The 17,478-nt window shown below is 54.1% G+C and overlaps 1 protein-coding gene across 2 annotated transcripts in view; it reads right to left on the bottom strand.

Moving 5' to 3' along the window:
• The window catches only part of ZCCHC14 (zinc finger CCHC-type containing 14), a 32,977-nt gene extending 19,796 nt beyond the window's left edge, over positions 1 to 13,181 (bottom strand). For both annotated transcript variants that reach the window (XM_044275109.1, XM_044275110.1), the window contains exons 1-2: positions 12,869 to 13,181; positions 2,106 to 2,794 (exon numbers count right to left, since the gene is read on the bottom strand). In XM_044275109.1, the coding sequence (XP_044131044.1) occupies positions 2,106 to 2,627 (522 nt within the window). In that variant the 5' untranslated portion in view covers positions 2,628 to 2,794; positions 12,869 to 13,181. The remainder of the gene's footprint in view (positions 1 to 2,105; positions 2,795 to 12,868) is intronic.
• Between the last annotated feature and the right edge of the window lie 4,297 nt (positions 13,182 to 17,478).

Here is a 17,478-nt window from a genome sequence, read left to right as displayed (position 1 = left end):
CCGCAGCCCGACAGATTTACTATACCGTAGAAACTGGCGCAAATTACAGCGCAAGTCTCCGGCTGGTCATAGTCGTGTATTTTTCAGATTCTGGCAAACAGACAAGCAAAATGTGTCACAAAGACTGGCATAGGAAACGCCAGCCTTCCTAGATCGCCACATTTGCACACCATTTTCAAAATCTTTGCTTGCTGTCAGTGTATTGAATCATTCTGGTTTACAGCCAGAGTGCTAAAAACCTGTTGAGACCTTATTCTTCTCACAGCTGAGGGTTCACTACAATGGATCAGTCCTGTACAATGGTCCTGCCACCATTCAGTACCAGCCTGTGTGCACAGATGAGGGTGTATTAGGGTGGCGGTAGAGGGGGGGGGGGGGGGGTCATCAGGGTGCGACACGGTGATCCCCATGTGAACCTCACAGCCGCACCGCACCAGGTTTGGGCACCTTCCCTGCTGGATTCCTCTGCCAGTTAGACATCAGCAGAACCTCTAGTTTGCTACAATGTATCAGTCTGTTTGATTTATAAAGGATTGTTTAGACTGGACACTTCTATTCACTGAAAGCAAGCAGAGACATTGAAGAAGGATGATGAGACAAACTATTAGAAAGCTGAAGAACTTCATTGTACAATGAATAAGCCATTGACACCAAGCTGTAGGACCCGACCACCCTACACCCATCAGCGGGCGGCACTCGTATGATCTACTTGGTCTGACAATGTGGAAGTCGTTTGGTCCGGTGACGGGCGCAGCGCAGGAGAAGAGCCGGCCGCCGGGTTGTCTCAGGCTTTCCACTCACATTCGGGCTGAGAAAACCCATTTAAAAGGGGAACTCCCTCTCATTGCGGCCGGCTCTGCTATACTGAGAATGGAGGCAGGGGACACTGCTCCTTCATACCTGCGGGCACACTCCCCCCATGCTATGTATAGACGGCTGGCCTGACTGCCAAGGGAGTGACATTTCACTGATCAGCCTCCAGCAGGGCACACGGATTGTGGCCTCCTCAGTCACCAAGGTCAGCAGGTGGCACACAAGGGAGCACGGGCTCTAAGAGGGTGAACGGGCCACGCTGCACCCTCACCTGACATCTGGCTTCAATAAGCCCAATGATGGACAGCACTAAGTTACATAACGCCCCCCATGCCCACTGTGTGTGATGTCACCACGGGGTCCTGACCTTAGACTGCTGACCAACAGAACGATACTGTCAGACACTGGGCAGCATGTCACGTCATATACCAACCCCCACAGCGCCCCAACCTTCACCGTACCAATCAGTGCCAGCGAGATGATGCTTATCCTACTGGCTGAGTGGGCGACTGGGGGCTGGTAATAGAAAGAGACAGAGTGGGCACCAGGGTGAGGGGGCAGGGGGTTTGGGAAGAGACTGGGACAGAGCGGGCACCGGGGTGAGGGGGCAGGGGGTTTGGGACAGAGCGGGCACCGGGGTGAGGGGGTTTGGGAAGAGACAGGGACAGAGCAGGCACCGGGGTGAGGGGGCAGGGGGTTTGGGACAGAGCGGGCACCGGGGTGAGGGGGTTTGGGAAGAGACGGGGACAGAGCGGGCACCGGGGTGAGGGGGTTTGGGAAGAGACGGGGACAGAGCGGGCACCGGGGTGAGGGGGTTTGGAAAGAGACGGGGACAGAGCGGGCACCCAGGTGAGGGGGTTTGGAAAGAGACGGGGACAGAGCGGGCACCCAGGTGAGGGGGTTTGGAAAGAGACGGGGACAGAGCGGGCACACCGGGTGAGGGGGTTTGGGAAGAGACGGGGACAGAGCGGGCACACCGGGTGAGGGGGTTTGGGAAGAGACGGGGACAGAGCGGGCACCCGGGTGAGGGGGTTTGGAAAGAGACGGGGACAGAGCGGGCACCGGGGTGAGGGTGTTTGGGAAGAGATGGGGACAGAGCGGGGACACCGGGGTGAGGGTGTTTGGGAAGAGATGGGGACAGAGCGGGGACACCGGGGTGAGGGGGTTTGGGCAGAGACGGGGACAGAGCGGGGACACCGGGGTGAGGGGGTTTGGGAAGAGACGGGGACAGAGCGGGGACACCGGGGTGAGGGGGTTTGGGCAGAGACGGGGACAGAGCGGGCACCAGTTACCTTGGCGCAGCCCTTGCTGCTGGCACCATGCCTCCCCTGGATGTGGGCCAGCTCCTTGCGCAGCAGCTGCTTCTGGTGGAAGCTGAAGGCCGGGTGGTTGGTGGCCATGGTGAAGAGCAGCAGGAACTCGTCCCCGGCGCGGCCCTCGTTCAGCTGCAGGCCCAGGTTGTTGATGATGCAGTCGAGGTGGGTGAGGGTCCGGCACAGCACGCCCGCCGCCTCCCGCTGGTCGGAGGCCAGCAGCGCCAGCGACACCAGCAGCTTGCTGCGCACCACCTCGTCCGCCAGGTTGGTCAGGCTGCCCAGGTCGGCCGGGTTGTTGGCCTTGATCTCGGAGTCCCGCAGCCAGTGGTAGTCCTTGCGGGCCAGGTCCTCCAGGCAGGAGCCCAGGAAGCGCAGCTCCAGCGGGAGGCAGAGGTCCAGCAGGCCGCACAGGAACTCGATGCGCTGGGAGGAGGAGAGCTCGGAGAACCAGCGGTACACGCCGTCCCTCTGCAGGGGGCAGCGCTGCTTCTCCACCATGGTGCCCGGACACACCCGGCGGCTGAGCCCCCGCTCTCTGCGATCCACCAAGACGCCGCCTCCCGCTCCGGCTGTGCCCGCCTCCTCCGGGGCCGCGCGCTGCTACCGGGGAGCTCTCACCGGGCCGTCCGCCGCATCCTCCTCTCACCGAGCCGCGGGCATCACCCCTGCGGGGACAAAGACACGAGTGAGGGGCCACGGCTGCTGGTGGTGGTGGGCCAATAGGGGGGATACACAGAGGGGGGCGATACGAGGAGGAGGAGGATACACATAAGAGGAGGGGGGGGGGGAGGATACACATAGGAGGGGGGGGGGGGATACACATAAGAGGAGGGGGGGGGATACACATAAGAGGGGGGGGATACACATAGGAAGAGATACTGGGGGGGGATACACAGAGGAAGAGATAATGGGGGGGGATACACAGAGGAAGAGATAATGGGGGGGGGGATACACAGAGGAAGAGATAATGGGGGGGGGGATACACAGAGGAAGAGATAATGGGGGGGGGATACACAGGAAGAGATAATGGGGGGGGGATACACAGAGGAAGAGATAATGGGGGGGATACACACAGAGGAAGAGATAATGGGGGGGATACACAGAGGAAGAGATAATGGGGGGGATACACAGAGGAAGAGATAATGGGGGGGATACACAGAGGAAGAGATAATGGGGGGGGATACACAGAGGAAGAGATACTGGGGGGATACACAGAGGAAGAGATACTGGGGGGGATACACAGAGGAAGAGATAATGGGGGGGGGGATACACAGAGGAAGAGATAATGGGGGGGGGGATACACAGAGGAAGAGATAATGGGGGGGGGATACACAGAGGAAGAGATAATGGGGGGGGGATACACAGAGGAAGAGATAATGGGGGGGGGGATACACAGAGGAGGAGATAATGGGGGGGATACACAGAAGAAGGGGATAATGGGGGGATACACAGAGGAGGGGATACGCAAAGGAGGATGGGATACATAGAGAAGAGGGATAATGGGGGTGGATACACAGAGGAGAGGGGGTGATACATAAAGGGGGTAAAATAGAGGTGAAATTTGAAAATGAACATGAAGGGTTAACAAAAAAACAAACCTCAATATTTATTGCCCTGATTCTGCAGTTTGCAGAAACCCCCATATGTGGTTGTATACCGCTGTATGGGCACACCACAGGGCACAGAAGGCAAGGAGCGCCATATGGTTTTTGGAGGACAGATTTTGCTGGAATGGTCTTTAGGCGCCATGTTGCATTTGAAGAGGCCCTGAGGTACCCCACAGTGAAAACCCTTTCGTAAACTACACCACCCAACAGCTCAACAGCTGTTTCATAGAATTTTCAATACTTGGGTATCTGGCGGCTGCAGCAGCGGTCTGGCGGCACTGGGTGGGGTCTGGGACGAATGCACAGGACACAGTTATAGAACAGTCTCATACACAATATATATATCGGACTGTTGCACAGTATAATGTACCCTATACCCCCCCCGGACTGTAAATTATAAGACTAGCCTCCGAGTACGTGACGTCGGGCTGTGGCGGACACCACTTGCTGGCTCCATGGCCTATCCGGTGTCACATCTCAAGCCAAACCTCACAACCTGTTGGCAGTGAGTCAGTGGCTGCCAGGGGTCCCATGCAACGCTTATCTTCATGGGCAAAAATGTGTCCCAAAAGCAGAAAACCAGCCGGCCAGACCCTGGTCTCCAAAGTAACTAAAAAAGGGGTGGAAACATTTAGATTGCAAGCTCTTATGGGCAGGCACTGTAGGGCTCCCAGAAATTGAGGCTGGCGATTAGTGTATGATGACACAGATCCTCAGAGTGCACTGATGATGTCATCAGAAACACAGGTAGAAGTGTTGTCATAGGGAGGCACAGGAGGAAATGACTGACAGAGACTTAGGGTAGGAGCCGACTTATGAAACGCGCATTATATAACATACTGTGCATTATATATGGCTTTATATCCAGTTGAGTCCCATTATTCTGACACAGATAGCAGCTAGACGAGCCCGGAGTGACTCCATAAGGTCCTAGGAGGTTGTCACAGGTATCTGGAGCCATACTGACTGCAGAGCATCCCACAGCTGCTGGAAGGTGCGTGGGGGGGATCCACAGAGCGAACACAACATCAAGGTGGTCCCACAGCTGCTGGAGGGGGAGGGGGGGATCCATAGAGTGAACACGACCATCGAGGTGGTCCCACAGCTGCTGGAGGGGATCCATAGAGTGAACACGACCATCGAGGTGGTCCCACAGCTGCTGGAGGGGATCCATAGAGTGAACACGACCATCGAGGTGGTCCCACAGCTTCTGGAGGGGGAGTGGGGGGATCCATAGAGTGAACACGACCATTGAGGTGGTCCCACAGCTGCTGGAAGGTGCGTGGGGGGATCCACAGAGTGAACATGACCATAGAGGTGGTCCCACAGCTGCTGGAGGGGGAGTGGGGGGATCCATAGAGTGAACACGACCATTGAGGTGGTCCCACAGCTGCTGGAAGGTGCGTGGGGGGATCCACAGAGTGAACATGACCATAGAGGTGGTCCCACAGCTGCTGGAGGGGGGAGTGGGGGGGATCCACAGAGCGAACACGACCATCGAGGTGGTCCCACAGGTGCTGGAGGGGGGAGATCCATAGAGAGAACACGACCATTAAGGTGGTCCCAGAGCTGCTGGAGGGGGAGTGGTGGGGGGATCCATAGAGAGAACACGACCATCGAGGTGGTCCTACAGCTGCTGGAGGGTGGGGGGATCCATAGAGAGAACACGACCATCGAGGTGGTCCCACAGCTGCTGGAGGGGGAGTGGGGGGGTCCATAGAGAGAACACGACCATCAAAGTGGTCCCACAGCTGCTGGACGGGGAGTAGGGGGGGGGGGGGGGGGACATCCACAGAGTGAACACAACCATCAAGGCGGTCCCACAGCTGCTGGAGGGGGAGTGGGGGGATCCATAGAGAGAACATGACCATCGAGGCAGTCTCACAGCTGCTGGAGGGGGAGTGGGGGTTCTATAGAGAGAACACAACCATTGAGGTTGTCCCACAGCTGCTGGACGGGGAGTGGTGGGGATCCATAGGGTGAACACGACCATCAAGGTAGTCCCACAGCTACTGGACGGGGGAGTGGTGGGGATCCATAGGGTGAACACGACCATCAAGGTGGTCCCACAGCTGCTGGACGGGGGAGTGGGGGGATCCACAGAGAGATTCACCAAGATGGTCATACAGATGCTCAGTTGGGTTGAGGTCTGGGGAATTAGGGGCCGGGGAGTCCCCTGAAGTCTTGCTCATGCTCTTCCAACCAATGTCGGACATTTCTAGCCATGTGACACATCGCATTGTCTTGCTTGAAGATCCCATCTACCCCAAGGGAGACAATCAGCATGTACGGGTGTACGTGATCTGCAAGGATGGATTCATACGAGAATCGGTGGAGAGCGCCTTCCACATGGATGAGTGGCTCCTTCCCCCGACCATAACGCAGCCCCCACCGTCTTCTTCCAGCAGTGTTCGCTCTCTGATGTTTCCCGCCTGACCCACCAACATCCATCTGTTCCGTGAAGTAGAAAACGGGCCTCATCGGAGAAGACGACCTTTTACCAGCGGATACTCTGATACCGCCACCGAAACTGAAGACTTCTGCCGATGAAGCTTCGTTATCAGAGGAGCAGTGACCGTCCGTCCACTCTGGGACCCCGTACGCAGTGGGTTCTCTGTTGCCCCCTGGTTCATTTTGGCAGCGAGATACTCCTCTATAGCACGTCAGACCGCCCTCACGCACCGTCGTAGCCAACGTTTACCTCTCATCAATTGCAGGTGGTGCTCCGCAGTTTCCACATCTCTTGACCCGTAGAGGACCCACGCTGTACATGTACGGCACAGATGTTTGTGACTTAAGGACCAGCGGCGTAAATGTACGGCGCTGTGATTGGGCGGGTGCAGGAGATGCGCCCGCCCGATCTGCAGCAGGGGTCCGGCAGTCACTGTTAGCCGGACCCCTGCTGCATGCACCGGCATTGGGGAAATCACCGATGCCGGCGCATTAACCCTTGATGTGCAGCGGTCAGCGCTGACCGCGGCACCTGCAATGTCCTTGCAAGTATCGGAGCTTCCATCGGGTCCCCGTGCTGCTGTGACAGGGACCCGATGGCATGGAAGGCAGCCCAATGCCTGTGAGATCCAGCCCCCTGTATTACACTAGTAATACACTTACAGCCAATGCATCACAATACAGAAGTATTGTCATGCATTGTAAAGGGGATCAGACCCCCAAAAGTTTAAGTTCCAGAGTGGGAGAAAAATAAAGTGTAAAAAAAAAAAAAAAAAAAAAAAAAAGTAAAAAAAAATTAAGTTTGACAAAAAAATTAAGTTAAAAAAAGGCGTCCTGCCCCCCCCCCCAAAAAAAAAAGAAAAGTAGACAAATTAGACAAATTTGGTATCACCACGTCTGTATCAACCGGCTCTATAAAGATATCACATGACCTAACCCCTCAAATGAACACCGTAAATAAATTAAAAATAAAAACTGTGCTAAAAAAAACTCACCTTACATCACTAAAAGTGCAACACCAAGCGATCAAAAAGGCATATGCCCCCCAAAATAGTACCAATCTAACAGTCACCTCATCTCGCAAAAAATCATATCCTAACTAAGAAAATCGCCCCAAAAAAACCCTAACTATGGCTCTCAGACTATGGAGACACTAAAACATGATTTTTGGGGTTTAAAAAATGCTGTTATTGTGTAAAACTTAAGTATATATATAAAAAAAAAAGTATACGGTACATATTAGGTATCGCTGCATCCGTAACGACCTGCTCTATAAAAATATCCCATGACCTAACCCCTCAGCTTAATACCGTAAAATAAATAAAATCGGTGTCAAAAAAGCCATTTTTTTCACCTTACATCACAAAAAGTGTAATAGCAAAAGCGATCAAAAAGTAATACGCACCCCAAAATAGTGCCAATCAAACCGTAATCTCATCCTGCAAGAATCATACTCTACCTAAGACAATCGCCCAAAAACTGAAAAAACTATGGCTCTCAGAATATGGAGACACTAAAACATGATATTTTTTTGTTTAAAAAGTGATAGTGTGAAACTTACATAAATAAAGTAGACATATTAGGTATTGCCGCGTCCGTAACAACTAGCACTATAAAAATATCACATGACCTAACCCCTCAGATGAACACCGGAAAAAATAATAATAATATAAAAACGGTGTAAAAAAAAGCCATTTTTTGCCTCCTTACATCACAAAAAGTCATATACACCCTAAAATAGTACCAAACAGTCATCTCATTCCCAAAAAAAAAAAATGAGCCCCTACACAAGAAAGTCGCAAAAAAAAAAAAAAAAAAAAAAAAAAAATAATAATAATAAGGCTTTCAGAATGTGGAGACACTAAAAAAAAAAAATGTTTTTCCCCAAAAATGCTTTATTATGTAAAACAGTCATATTTGGCATTGTCGCATCCGTAACCACCTGCTCTATAAAAATACCACAGGATCTAACCTGTCAGATGAATGTTGTAAATAACAAAAAATAAAAACGGTGCCAAAACAGCCATTTCTTGTTACCTTGCTTCACAAAAAGTGTAATATAGAGCAACCAAAAATCATATGTACCCTAAAATAGTACCAACAATACTGCCACCTTATCCCGTAGTTTCCAAAATGGGTCACTTTTTTTAAGTTTCTACTCAAGGGGTGCATCAGGGGGTCTTCAAATGGGACATGGTGTCAAAAAACCAGTCCAGCTAAATCTGCCTCCTAAAAACCGTATGGAGTACCTTTACTTCTGCGCCCTGCCGTGTGCCCGTACAGCGGTTTACCACCACATTTGGGGTGTTTCTGTAAACTACAGAATCAGGGCCATAAATAATGAGTTTTGTTTGGCTGTTAACCCTTGCTTTGTAACTGGAAAAAATGGATTAAAATTTAAAATAAAATAAAAATTGAAATTTCATCTCCATTTGCCAATAACTCTTATGGAACACCTAAAGGCTTAACAAAGTTTGTAAAAGCAGTTTTGAATACCTTGAGGGGTGTCGTTTCTAGAATGGGGTCATTTTTGGGTGGTTTCTATCATGTAAGCCTCGCAAAGTGACTTCAGACCTGAAATGGTCCCTAAAAATTGGGGTTTTGAAATTTTCTGAAAAATCTCAAGATTTGCTTCCAAATTTCTGAGCCTCGTAACATCCCCCAAAAAATAAAATGTCATTCACAAAATGATCCAAACATGAAGTAGACACATGGGGAATGTAAAGTAATAACTATTTTTGGAGTTATTACTATTTATTATAAAAGTAGAGAAACTGATATTTGGAAATTAAATATTTTTCAAAATTTTTGGTCAATTTGGCATTTAAAAAAAATAAAAATAAAAAATTTGACTCAATTTTACCAGTGTCATGAAGTACAATATGTGACAAGATAACAATCTAGGAATGGCCTGGATAAGTAAAAGCGTTTTAAAGTTATCACCACATAAAGTGATAAGTGTAAGATTTGCAAAAAATGGCCTGGTCCTTAAGGTGAAAAATGGCAGGGTCCTGAAGGGGTTAATCACAATGTCCACAGCAGCAGAGAACAGTTCACACTGCGCAGTGTCAGAAATACTGCCAACCGGGGCCCGAAAGCCAATAATCATCCCTCCTGCAACTTGGATAAATCAATCACACCCCTTATATACCCACCGAGGGATATGTATGCAGACAGCCTGTCACACCCCTTATATACCCACCGAGGGATATGTGTGCAGACAGCCTATCACACCTTATATACCCACTGAGGGATATGTGTGCAGACAGCCTATCACACCTTATATACCCACTGAGGGATATGTGTGCAGACAGCCTATCACACCTTATATACCCACTGAGGGATATGTGTGCAGACAGTCTATCACACCTTATATACCCACTGAGGGATATGTGTGCAGACAGCCTATTACACCTTATATACCCACCGAGGGATATGTATGCAGACAGCCTGTCACACCCCTTATATACCCACCGAGGGATATGTGTGCAGACAGCCTATCACACCTTATATACCCACTGAGGGATATGTGTGCAGACAGCCTATTACACCTTATATACCCACCGAGGGATATGTATGCAGACAGCCTATCACACCCCTTATATACCCACCGAGGGATATGTGTGCAGACAGCCTATCACACCCCTTATATACCCACCGAGGGATATGTGTGCAGACAGCCTATCACACCCCTTATATACCCACCGAGGGATATGTGTGCAGACAGCCTATCACACCTTATATACCCACGAGGGATATGTGTGCAGACAGCCTATCACACCTTATATACCCACCGAGGGATATGTGTGCAGACAGCCTATCACACCTTATATACCCACCGAGGGATATGTGTGCAGACAGCCTATCACACCCCTTATATACCCACCGAGGGATATGTGTGCAGACAGCCTATCACGAGGGATATGTGTGCAGACAGCCTATCACACCCCTTATATACCCACCGAGGGATATGTGTGCAGACAGCCTATCACACCCCTTATATACCCACCGAGGGATATGTGTGCAGACAGCCTATCACACCCCTTATATACCCACCGAGGGATATGTGTGCAGACAGCCTATCACACCCTTATATACCCACCGAGGGATATGTGTGCAGACAGCCTATCACACCCCTTATATACCCACCGAGGGATATGTGTGCAGACAGCCTATCACACCCCTTATATACCCACCGAGGGATATGTGTGCAGACAGCCTATCACACCCCTTATATACCCACCGAGGGATATGTGTGCAGACAGCCTATCACACCCCTTATATACCCACCGAGGGATATGTGTGCAGACAGCCTATCACACCCCTTATATACCCACCGAGGGATATGTGTGCAGACAGCCTATCACACCCCTTATATACCCACCGAGGGATATGTGTGCAGACAGCCTATCACACCCCTTATATACCCACCGAGGGATATGTGTGCAGACAGCCTATCACACCCCTTATATACCCACCGAGGGATATGTGTGCAGACAGCCTATCACACCCCTTATATACCCACCGAGGGATATGTGTGCAGACAGCCTATCACACCCCTTATATACCCACCGAGGGATATGTGTGCAGACAGCCTATCACACCCCTTATATACCCACCGAGGGATATGTGTGCAGACAGCCTATCACACCCCTTATATACCCACCGAGGGATATGTGTGCAGACAGCCTATCACACCCCTTATATACCCACCGAGGGATATGTGTGCAGACAGCCTATCACACCCCTTATATACCCACCGAGGGATATGTGTGCAGACAGCCTATCACACCCCTTATATACCCACCGAGGGATATGTGTGCAGACAGCCTATCACACCCCTTATATACCCACCGAGGGATATGTGTGCAGACAGCCTATCACACCCCTTATATACCCACCGAGGGATATGTGTGCAGACAGCCTATCACACCCCTTATATACCCACCGAGGGATATGTGTGCAGACAGCCTATCACACCCCTTATATACCCACCGAGGGATATGTGTGCAGACAGCCTATCACACCCCTTATATACCCACCGAGGGATATGTGTGCAGACAGCCTATCACACCCCTTATATACCCACCGAGGGATATGTGTGCAGACAGCCTATCACACCCCTTATATACCCACCGAGGGATATGTGTGCAGACAGCCTATCACACCTTATATACCCACGAGGGATATGTGTGCAGACAGCCTATCACACCTTATATACCCACGAGGGATATGTGTGCAGACAGCCTATCACACCTTATATACCCACCGAGGGATATGTGTGCAGACAGCCTATCACACCTTATATACCCACCGAGGGATATGTGTGCAGACAGCCTATCACACCTTATATACCCACCGAGGGATATGTGTGCAGACAGCCTATCGCACACATTATATACCCACCGAGGGATATGTGTGCAGACAGCCTATCGCACACATTATATACCCACCGAGGGATATGTGTGCAGACAGCCTATCACAGCCCTTATACCCACCGAGGGATATGTGTGCAGACAGCCTATCGCACACCTTATATACCCACCAGGGGATATGTGTGCAGACAGCCTATCACAGCCCTTATACCCACCGAGGGATATGTGTGCAGACAGCCTATCACACCTTATATACCCACCGAGGGATATGTGTGCAGACAGCCTATCGCACACCTTATATACCCACCGAGGGATATGTGTGCAGACAGCCTATCACAGCCCTTATACCCACCGAGGGATATGTGTGCAGACAGCCTATCGCACACCTTATATACCCACCGAGGGATATGTGTGCAGACAGCCTATCACAGCCCTTATACCCACTCTGCACAAGTGACTTCCTTCATGAGCTACACGAGGCCGACGTTTACAGTAGGAAGTGGTCAGGATAATGGGAATCCACCGTGTATCCACCACACATTATACAGATACAGTAAATATAAACCAAACGTTTAGTCTGTACTGAATACATGAAAGGTCAGGTTAATGTTTACTACATCTCTATATTACACTGTGCAATATAATATACTGCATATTATCTGACCGCTATATATCCTACTGTATATTACACTACAGTTGCGTTGCCTCCTGTCTGCCGCGGCGCCCCCCCGTCCTTCGAAGATCGCGGTTGCGTCGCCCCCCCCCCGTCCGTCGCAGATCGCGGTTGCGTCGCCCCCCCCCCCCGTTCGTCGCAGACCGCGGTTGCGTCGTCCGTCGCAGACCGCGGTTGCGTCGTCCGTCGCAGACCGCGGTTGCGTCGTCCGTCGCAGACCGCGGTTGCGTCGTCCGTCGCAGACCGCGGTTGCGTCGTCCGTCGCAGACCGCGGTTGCGTCGTCCGTCGCAGACCGCGGTTGCGTCGTCCGTCGCAGACCGCGGTTGCGTCGTCCGTCGCAGACCGCGGTTGCGTCGTCCGTCGCAGACCGCGGTTGCGTCGTCCGTCGCAGACCGCGGTTGCGTCGTCCGTCGCAGACCGCGGTTGCGTCGTCCGTCGCAGACCGCGGTTGCGTCGTCCGTCGCAGACCGCGGTTGCGTCGTCCGTCGCAGACCGCGGTTGCGTCGTCCGTCGCAGACCGCGGTTGCGTCGTCCGTCGCAGATCGCGGTTGCGTCGTCCGTCGCAGACCGCGGTTGCGTCGTCCCCTGTCCGTTATAGATTACTGTATATTATACCAGTCACCATTACTCACCAGTGGCCTCTGGGCGGGGCTTATCGTGACAACTGCTGGTCCGGAGCTGTCCCGATAGTCCCGGCCTCTGACGCTCCTCCCCGCTGCGGGTGTCTGGGTGACCGCCTCAGGAGGCGACAAGAACACCAAAACCACCGACCCCGGCTGACGCGACCACTGCCCAGGAAAACGAGGCGCGGCCCGCAGTCCGTCCTGACCGGGAGCCGGCGTCCCCGGGGTTTCTGTTACTCGCCGTTATTTTGCCTTCACCCCCAAACCGCTAAGTGAACGACTAGCGCCCCAGCGCTGACACGATGACCCGCCCGCGGCCCGTAATGCCACTCCACGCCATTGGTTAGTCCCTGAGGTAAAACCGCCTATTTAATGAATGTGAGAGATCTGATTGGTTAATAGCCCTGTCAATCTTTTCACCTAGGACCAGAAGGAGAGAGAGAAAAAAAGCGCCGTCGTGGATGGTTGAGGTGGCCTGTCAATCAGAAGGGGAGGGCTCTACCGTTCCCCCGCCCCAATAGTTGCGTCCTATTGGTCGTCTCGTCTGCTTATCAAATACAAGCCAAGCAAGGATCAAACCATTGCTTGTGCGGGTGAGCTGAGGTCTTTTAGTTCTGCCTGTGTCTCTGGATTTGGTATGACCTGAGAAGTCAAGCGTTAAATGTGATAATATCGGGTGCGGGTCTGAGAATCCCTTAGTATTGACATTCTGTGCTCCCCCCTTCATGTGACATGGACTCTTCTACATCGCCTTTCTATTAGGAGCTGAGGCTCTACTGGTGGCTCCAGATGTTGTGCGGCTCTCCCAGCATGCACCGCGGCGCAGAGGTCGTCACCAGGCATGCGCGACCTTGTGGTCCTACTAGGTGTCCTGGATGAGGAGAATGAAGAGAAACCATTGCCCAATGTGCTGTCAGTTCAGTTTAAAGATCTCTGCTTGCTGTCATTGAACAGGGCCTTTTTATTTAAATACATAGGTAGGAAACCCATTTAGACCTAATGCTCTCACAGCTGAGGCTTTGTTACAGTGTATCCCTTTCTGTATGGCTTGTCTCTCATCTGGAGTGGGGTTTGGAGGTAGAGGTCACCAGCTGATCCAGGGGCCCCCTCTGCCATGTAAGAAGACCCCAGTGTTGTGTAAAGCACATGGCGGGTGGAGGGGTCGGTCACAGATTGTATACTGGGGCCCAGAGGATAGATGAACGGTGCCTTGCAAAAGTATTGACCCCCTTAATGTTCTTCCTATTTTGCTGCTAGAGGAGCTCTCCGCAGGTTTTACACTAAAGATTGACTGCGCCCGTGTGACCCGGAGACTGCGCCCGTGTGACCCGGAGACTGCGCCCGTGTGACCTGGAGACTGCGCCCGTGTGACCCGGAGACTGCGCCCGTGTGACCTGGAGACTGCTACTGCGCCCGTGTGACCCGGAGACTGCGCCCGTGTGACCCGGAGACTCCTCCCGTGTGACCCGGAGACTGCTCCCGTGTGACCCGGAGACTGCGCCCGTGTGACCCGGAGACTGCTACTGCGCCCATGTGACCCGGAGACTGCTACTGCGTCCGTGTGACCCGGAGACTGCGCCCGTGTGACCCGGAGACTGCTACTGCGCCCGTGTGACCCGGAGACTGCTACTGCGCCCGTGTGACCCGGAGACTGCGCCCGTGTGACCCGGAGACTGCGCCCGTGTGACCCGGAGACTCCTTCCGTGTGACCCGGAGACTGCGCCCTGTAACCCGGAGACTGCTCCCGTGTGACCCGGAGACTGCGCCCGTGTGACCCGGAGACTGCGCCCGTGTGACCCGGAGACTGCGCCCGTGTGACCCGGAGACTGCGCCCGTGTGACCCGGAGACTCCTCCCGTGTGATCCGGAGACTGCGCCCTGTAACCCGGAGACTGCGCCCGTGTGACCCGGAGACTGCGCCCGTGTGACCCGGAGACTGCTACTGCGCCCGTGTGACCAGGAGACTGCGCCCGTGTGACCCGGAGACTGCTACTGCGCCCGTGTGACCCGGAGACTGCGCCCGTGTGACCCGGAGACTGCTACTGCGCCCGTGTGACCCGGAGACTGCGCCCGTGTGACCCGGAGATTGCGCCCGTGTGACCCGGAGACTGCTACTGCGCCCGTGTGACCTGGAGACTGCGCCCGTGTGACCCGGAGACTGCGCCCGTGTGACCCGGAGGCTGCGCCCGTGTGACCCGGAGACTGCGCCCGTGTGACCCGGAGACTTCTCCTGTGTGACCTAGAGACTGCTCCCGTGTAACCAGGAGACTGCTCCCGTGTGACCAGGAGACTGCTCCCGTGTGACCCGGAGATTGCTACTGCGCCTGTGTGACCCGGAGACTGCGCCCGTGAAACCCGGAGACTGCTCCCGTGTGACCCGGAGACTGCGCTTGTGTGACCCAGAGACTGCACCGGTGTGACCAGGAGACTGCGCCCGTGTAACCCAGAGACTACGCCCGTGTAACCCAGAGACTGCACCGGTGTGACCAGGAGACTGCACTCGTGTAACCAGGAGACTTCTCCCATGTAACCCAGAGACTGCTACCGTGTGACCCGGAGACTGCACTCGTGTGACCCGGAGACTGCTCCCATGTAACCCAGAGACTGCATCGGTGTGACCAGGAGACTGCACTCGTGTAACCAGGAGACTTCTCCCATGTAACCCAGAGACTGCTACCGTGTGACCAGGAGACTGCGCCCGTGTAACCCAGAGACTACGCCCGTGTAACCCAGAGACTGCACCGGTGTGACCAGGAGACTTCTCCCATGTAACCCAGAGACTGCTACCGTGTGACCCGGAGACTGCACTCGTGTAACCAGGAGACTGCTCCCATGTAACCCAGAGACTGCATCGGTGTGACCCGGAGACTGCTCCCATGTAACCCAGAGACTGCACCGGTGTGACCAGGAGACTGCGCCCGTGTGACCCGGAGACATTAATCAACCAACTCTGTCATTGACTTGAAGGGTTAAAAAAATACAGGAAAGCCCCTTCCGCCATGTCTCTTTTAGGTCTTTTTCTCATGGCGGCCTGGGGTCAAACTGCGCGGACCTGGTGCCGACCTTACACCCCTGATGTCAATCATAGTAAGGGGGGGGGGTCCATCTTTCTGTTCTTTGTAGTAACAGAACCAAATTTGTTTTAGAAGCACCAAAGCAGATGTGAATGACCCCCACCCCCGGGTCACGTACCTCCTCTTCTTCCTGCAGCCTGTCAGCACGACCTCCACTGGCCCCTCTCCTCCTCTCCCTGCAGCCTGTCAGCACGACCTCCACTGGCCCCTCTCCTCCTCTCCCTGCAGCCTGTCAGCACGACCTCCACTGGCCCCTCTCCTCCTCTCCCTGCAGCCTGTCAGCACGACCTCCACTGGCCCCTCTCCTCCTCTCCCTGCAGCCTGTCAGCACGACCTCCACTGGCCCCTCTCCTCCTCTCCCTGCAGCCTGTCAGCACGACCTCCACTGGCCCCTCTCCTCCTCTCCCTGCAGCCTGTCAGCACGACCTCCACTGGCCCCTCTCCTCCTCTCCCTGCAGCCTGTCAACGCGACCTCCACTGGCCCCTCTCCTCCTAGCGCTTCAGCCTGTCAGCACGACCTCCACTGGCCCCTCTCCTCCTCTCCCTGCAGCCTGTCAGCACGACCTCCACTGGCCCCTCTCCTCCTCTCCCTGCAGCCTGTCAGCTCAAACCCCACTGGCCCCTCTCCTCTCCCTGCAGCCTGTCAGCTCGACCCCCACTGTCTCCTCTCCTCTCCCTGCAGCCTGTCAGCACGACCTCCACTGGCCCCTCTCCTCCTCTCCCTGCAGCCTGTCAGCACGACCTCCACTGGCCCCTCTCCTCCTCTCCCTGCAGCCTGTCAGCACGACCTCCACTGGCCCCTCTCCTCCTCTCCCTGCAGCCTGTCAGCACGACCTCCACTGGCCCCTCTCCTCCTCTCCCTGCAGCCTGTCAACGCGACCTCCACTGGCCCCTCTCCTCCTAGCGCTTCAGCCTGTCAGCACGACCTCCACTGGCCCCTCTCCTCCTCTCCCTGCAGCCTGTCAGCACGACCCCCACTGGCCCCTCTCCTCCTCTCCCTGCAGCCTGTCAGCTCAAACCCCACTGGCCCCTCTCCTCTCCCTGCAGCCTGTCAGCTCGACCCCCACTGTCTCCTCTCCTCTCCCTGCAGCCTGTCAGCACGACCCCCACTGTCTCCTCTCCTCTACCTGCCGCCTGTCAGCACGACCTCCACTGTCTAATCTCCTCTCCCTGCAGCCTGTCAGCACGACTTCCACTTGCCCCTCTCCTCTTCTCCCTGCAGCCTGTGAGCATGACCCCTACTAACCCTTCTTCTCTCCCTGCACCTGTCAGCACGACCTCCACTAACCCCTCTCCTCCTCCCCCTGCAGCCTGTCAGCACGACCTCCACTGGCCACTCTCCTCCTTCCACTGCAGCCTGTCAGCACTACCAACACTGGCCACTCTCCTCCTACCACTGCAGCCTGTCAGCACTACCAGGTAATAAGAGTTTTTGGAACCGCGCTGCTCTGGACTATAATCTCCGGTCAATAGTGGATGGTGCCGGGCTCCAACACCTTTCCTTTCCACCCAAAAAAGGTCCAATCTTCCACAGATGGTTTCCTCT

This window comes from Bufo gargarizans, unplaced genomic scaffold, assembly GCF_014858855.1.
Source record: "Bufo gargarizans isolate SCDJY-AF-19 unplaced genomic scaffold, ASM1485885v1 original_scaffold_887_pilon, whole genome shotgun sequence".
NCBI lineage: Eukaryota > Metazoa > Chordata > Amphibia > Anura > Bufonidae > Bufo > Bufo gargarizans.
The sequence above is the reverse complement of the archived record's forward strand: the minus strand, read 5'-3'. Positions and strand labels throughout refer to the sequence as shown.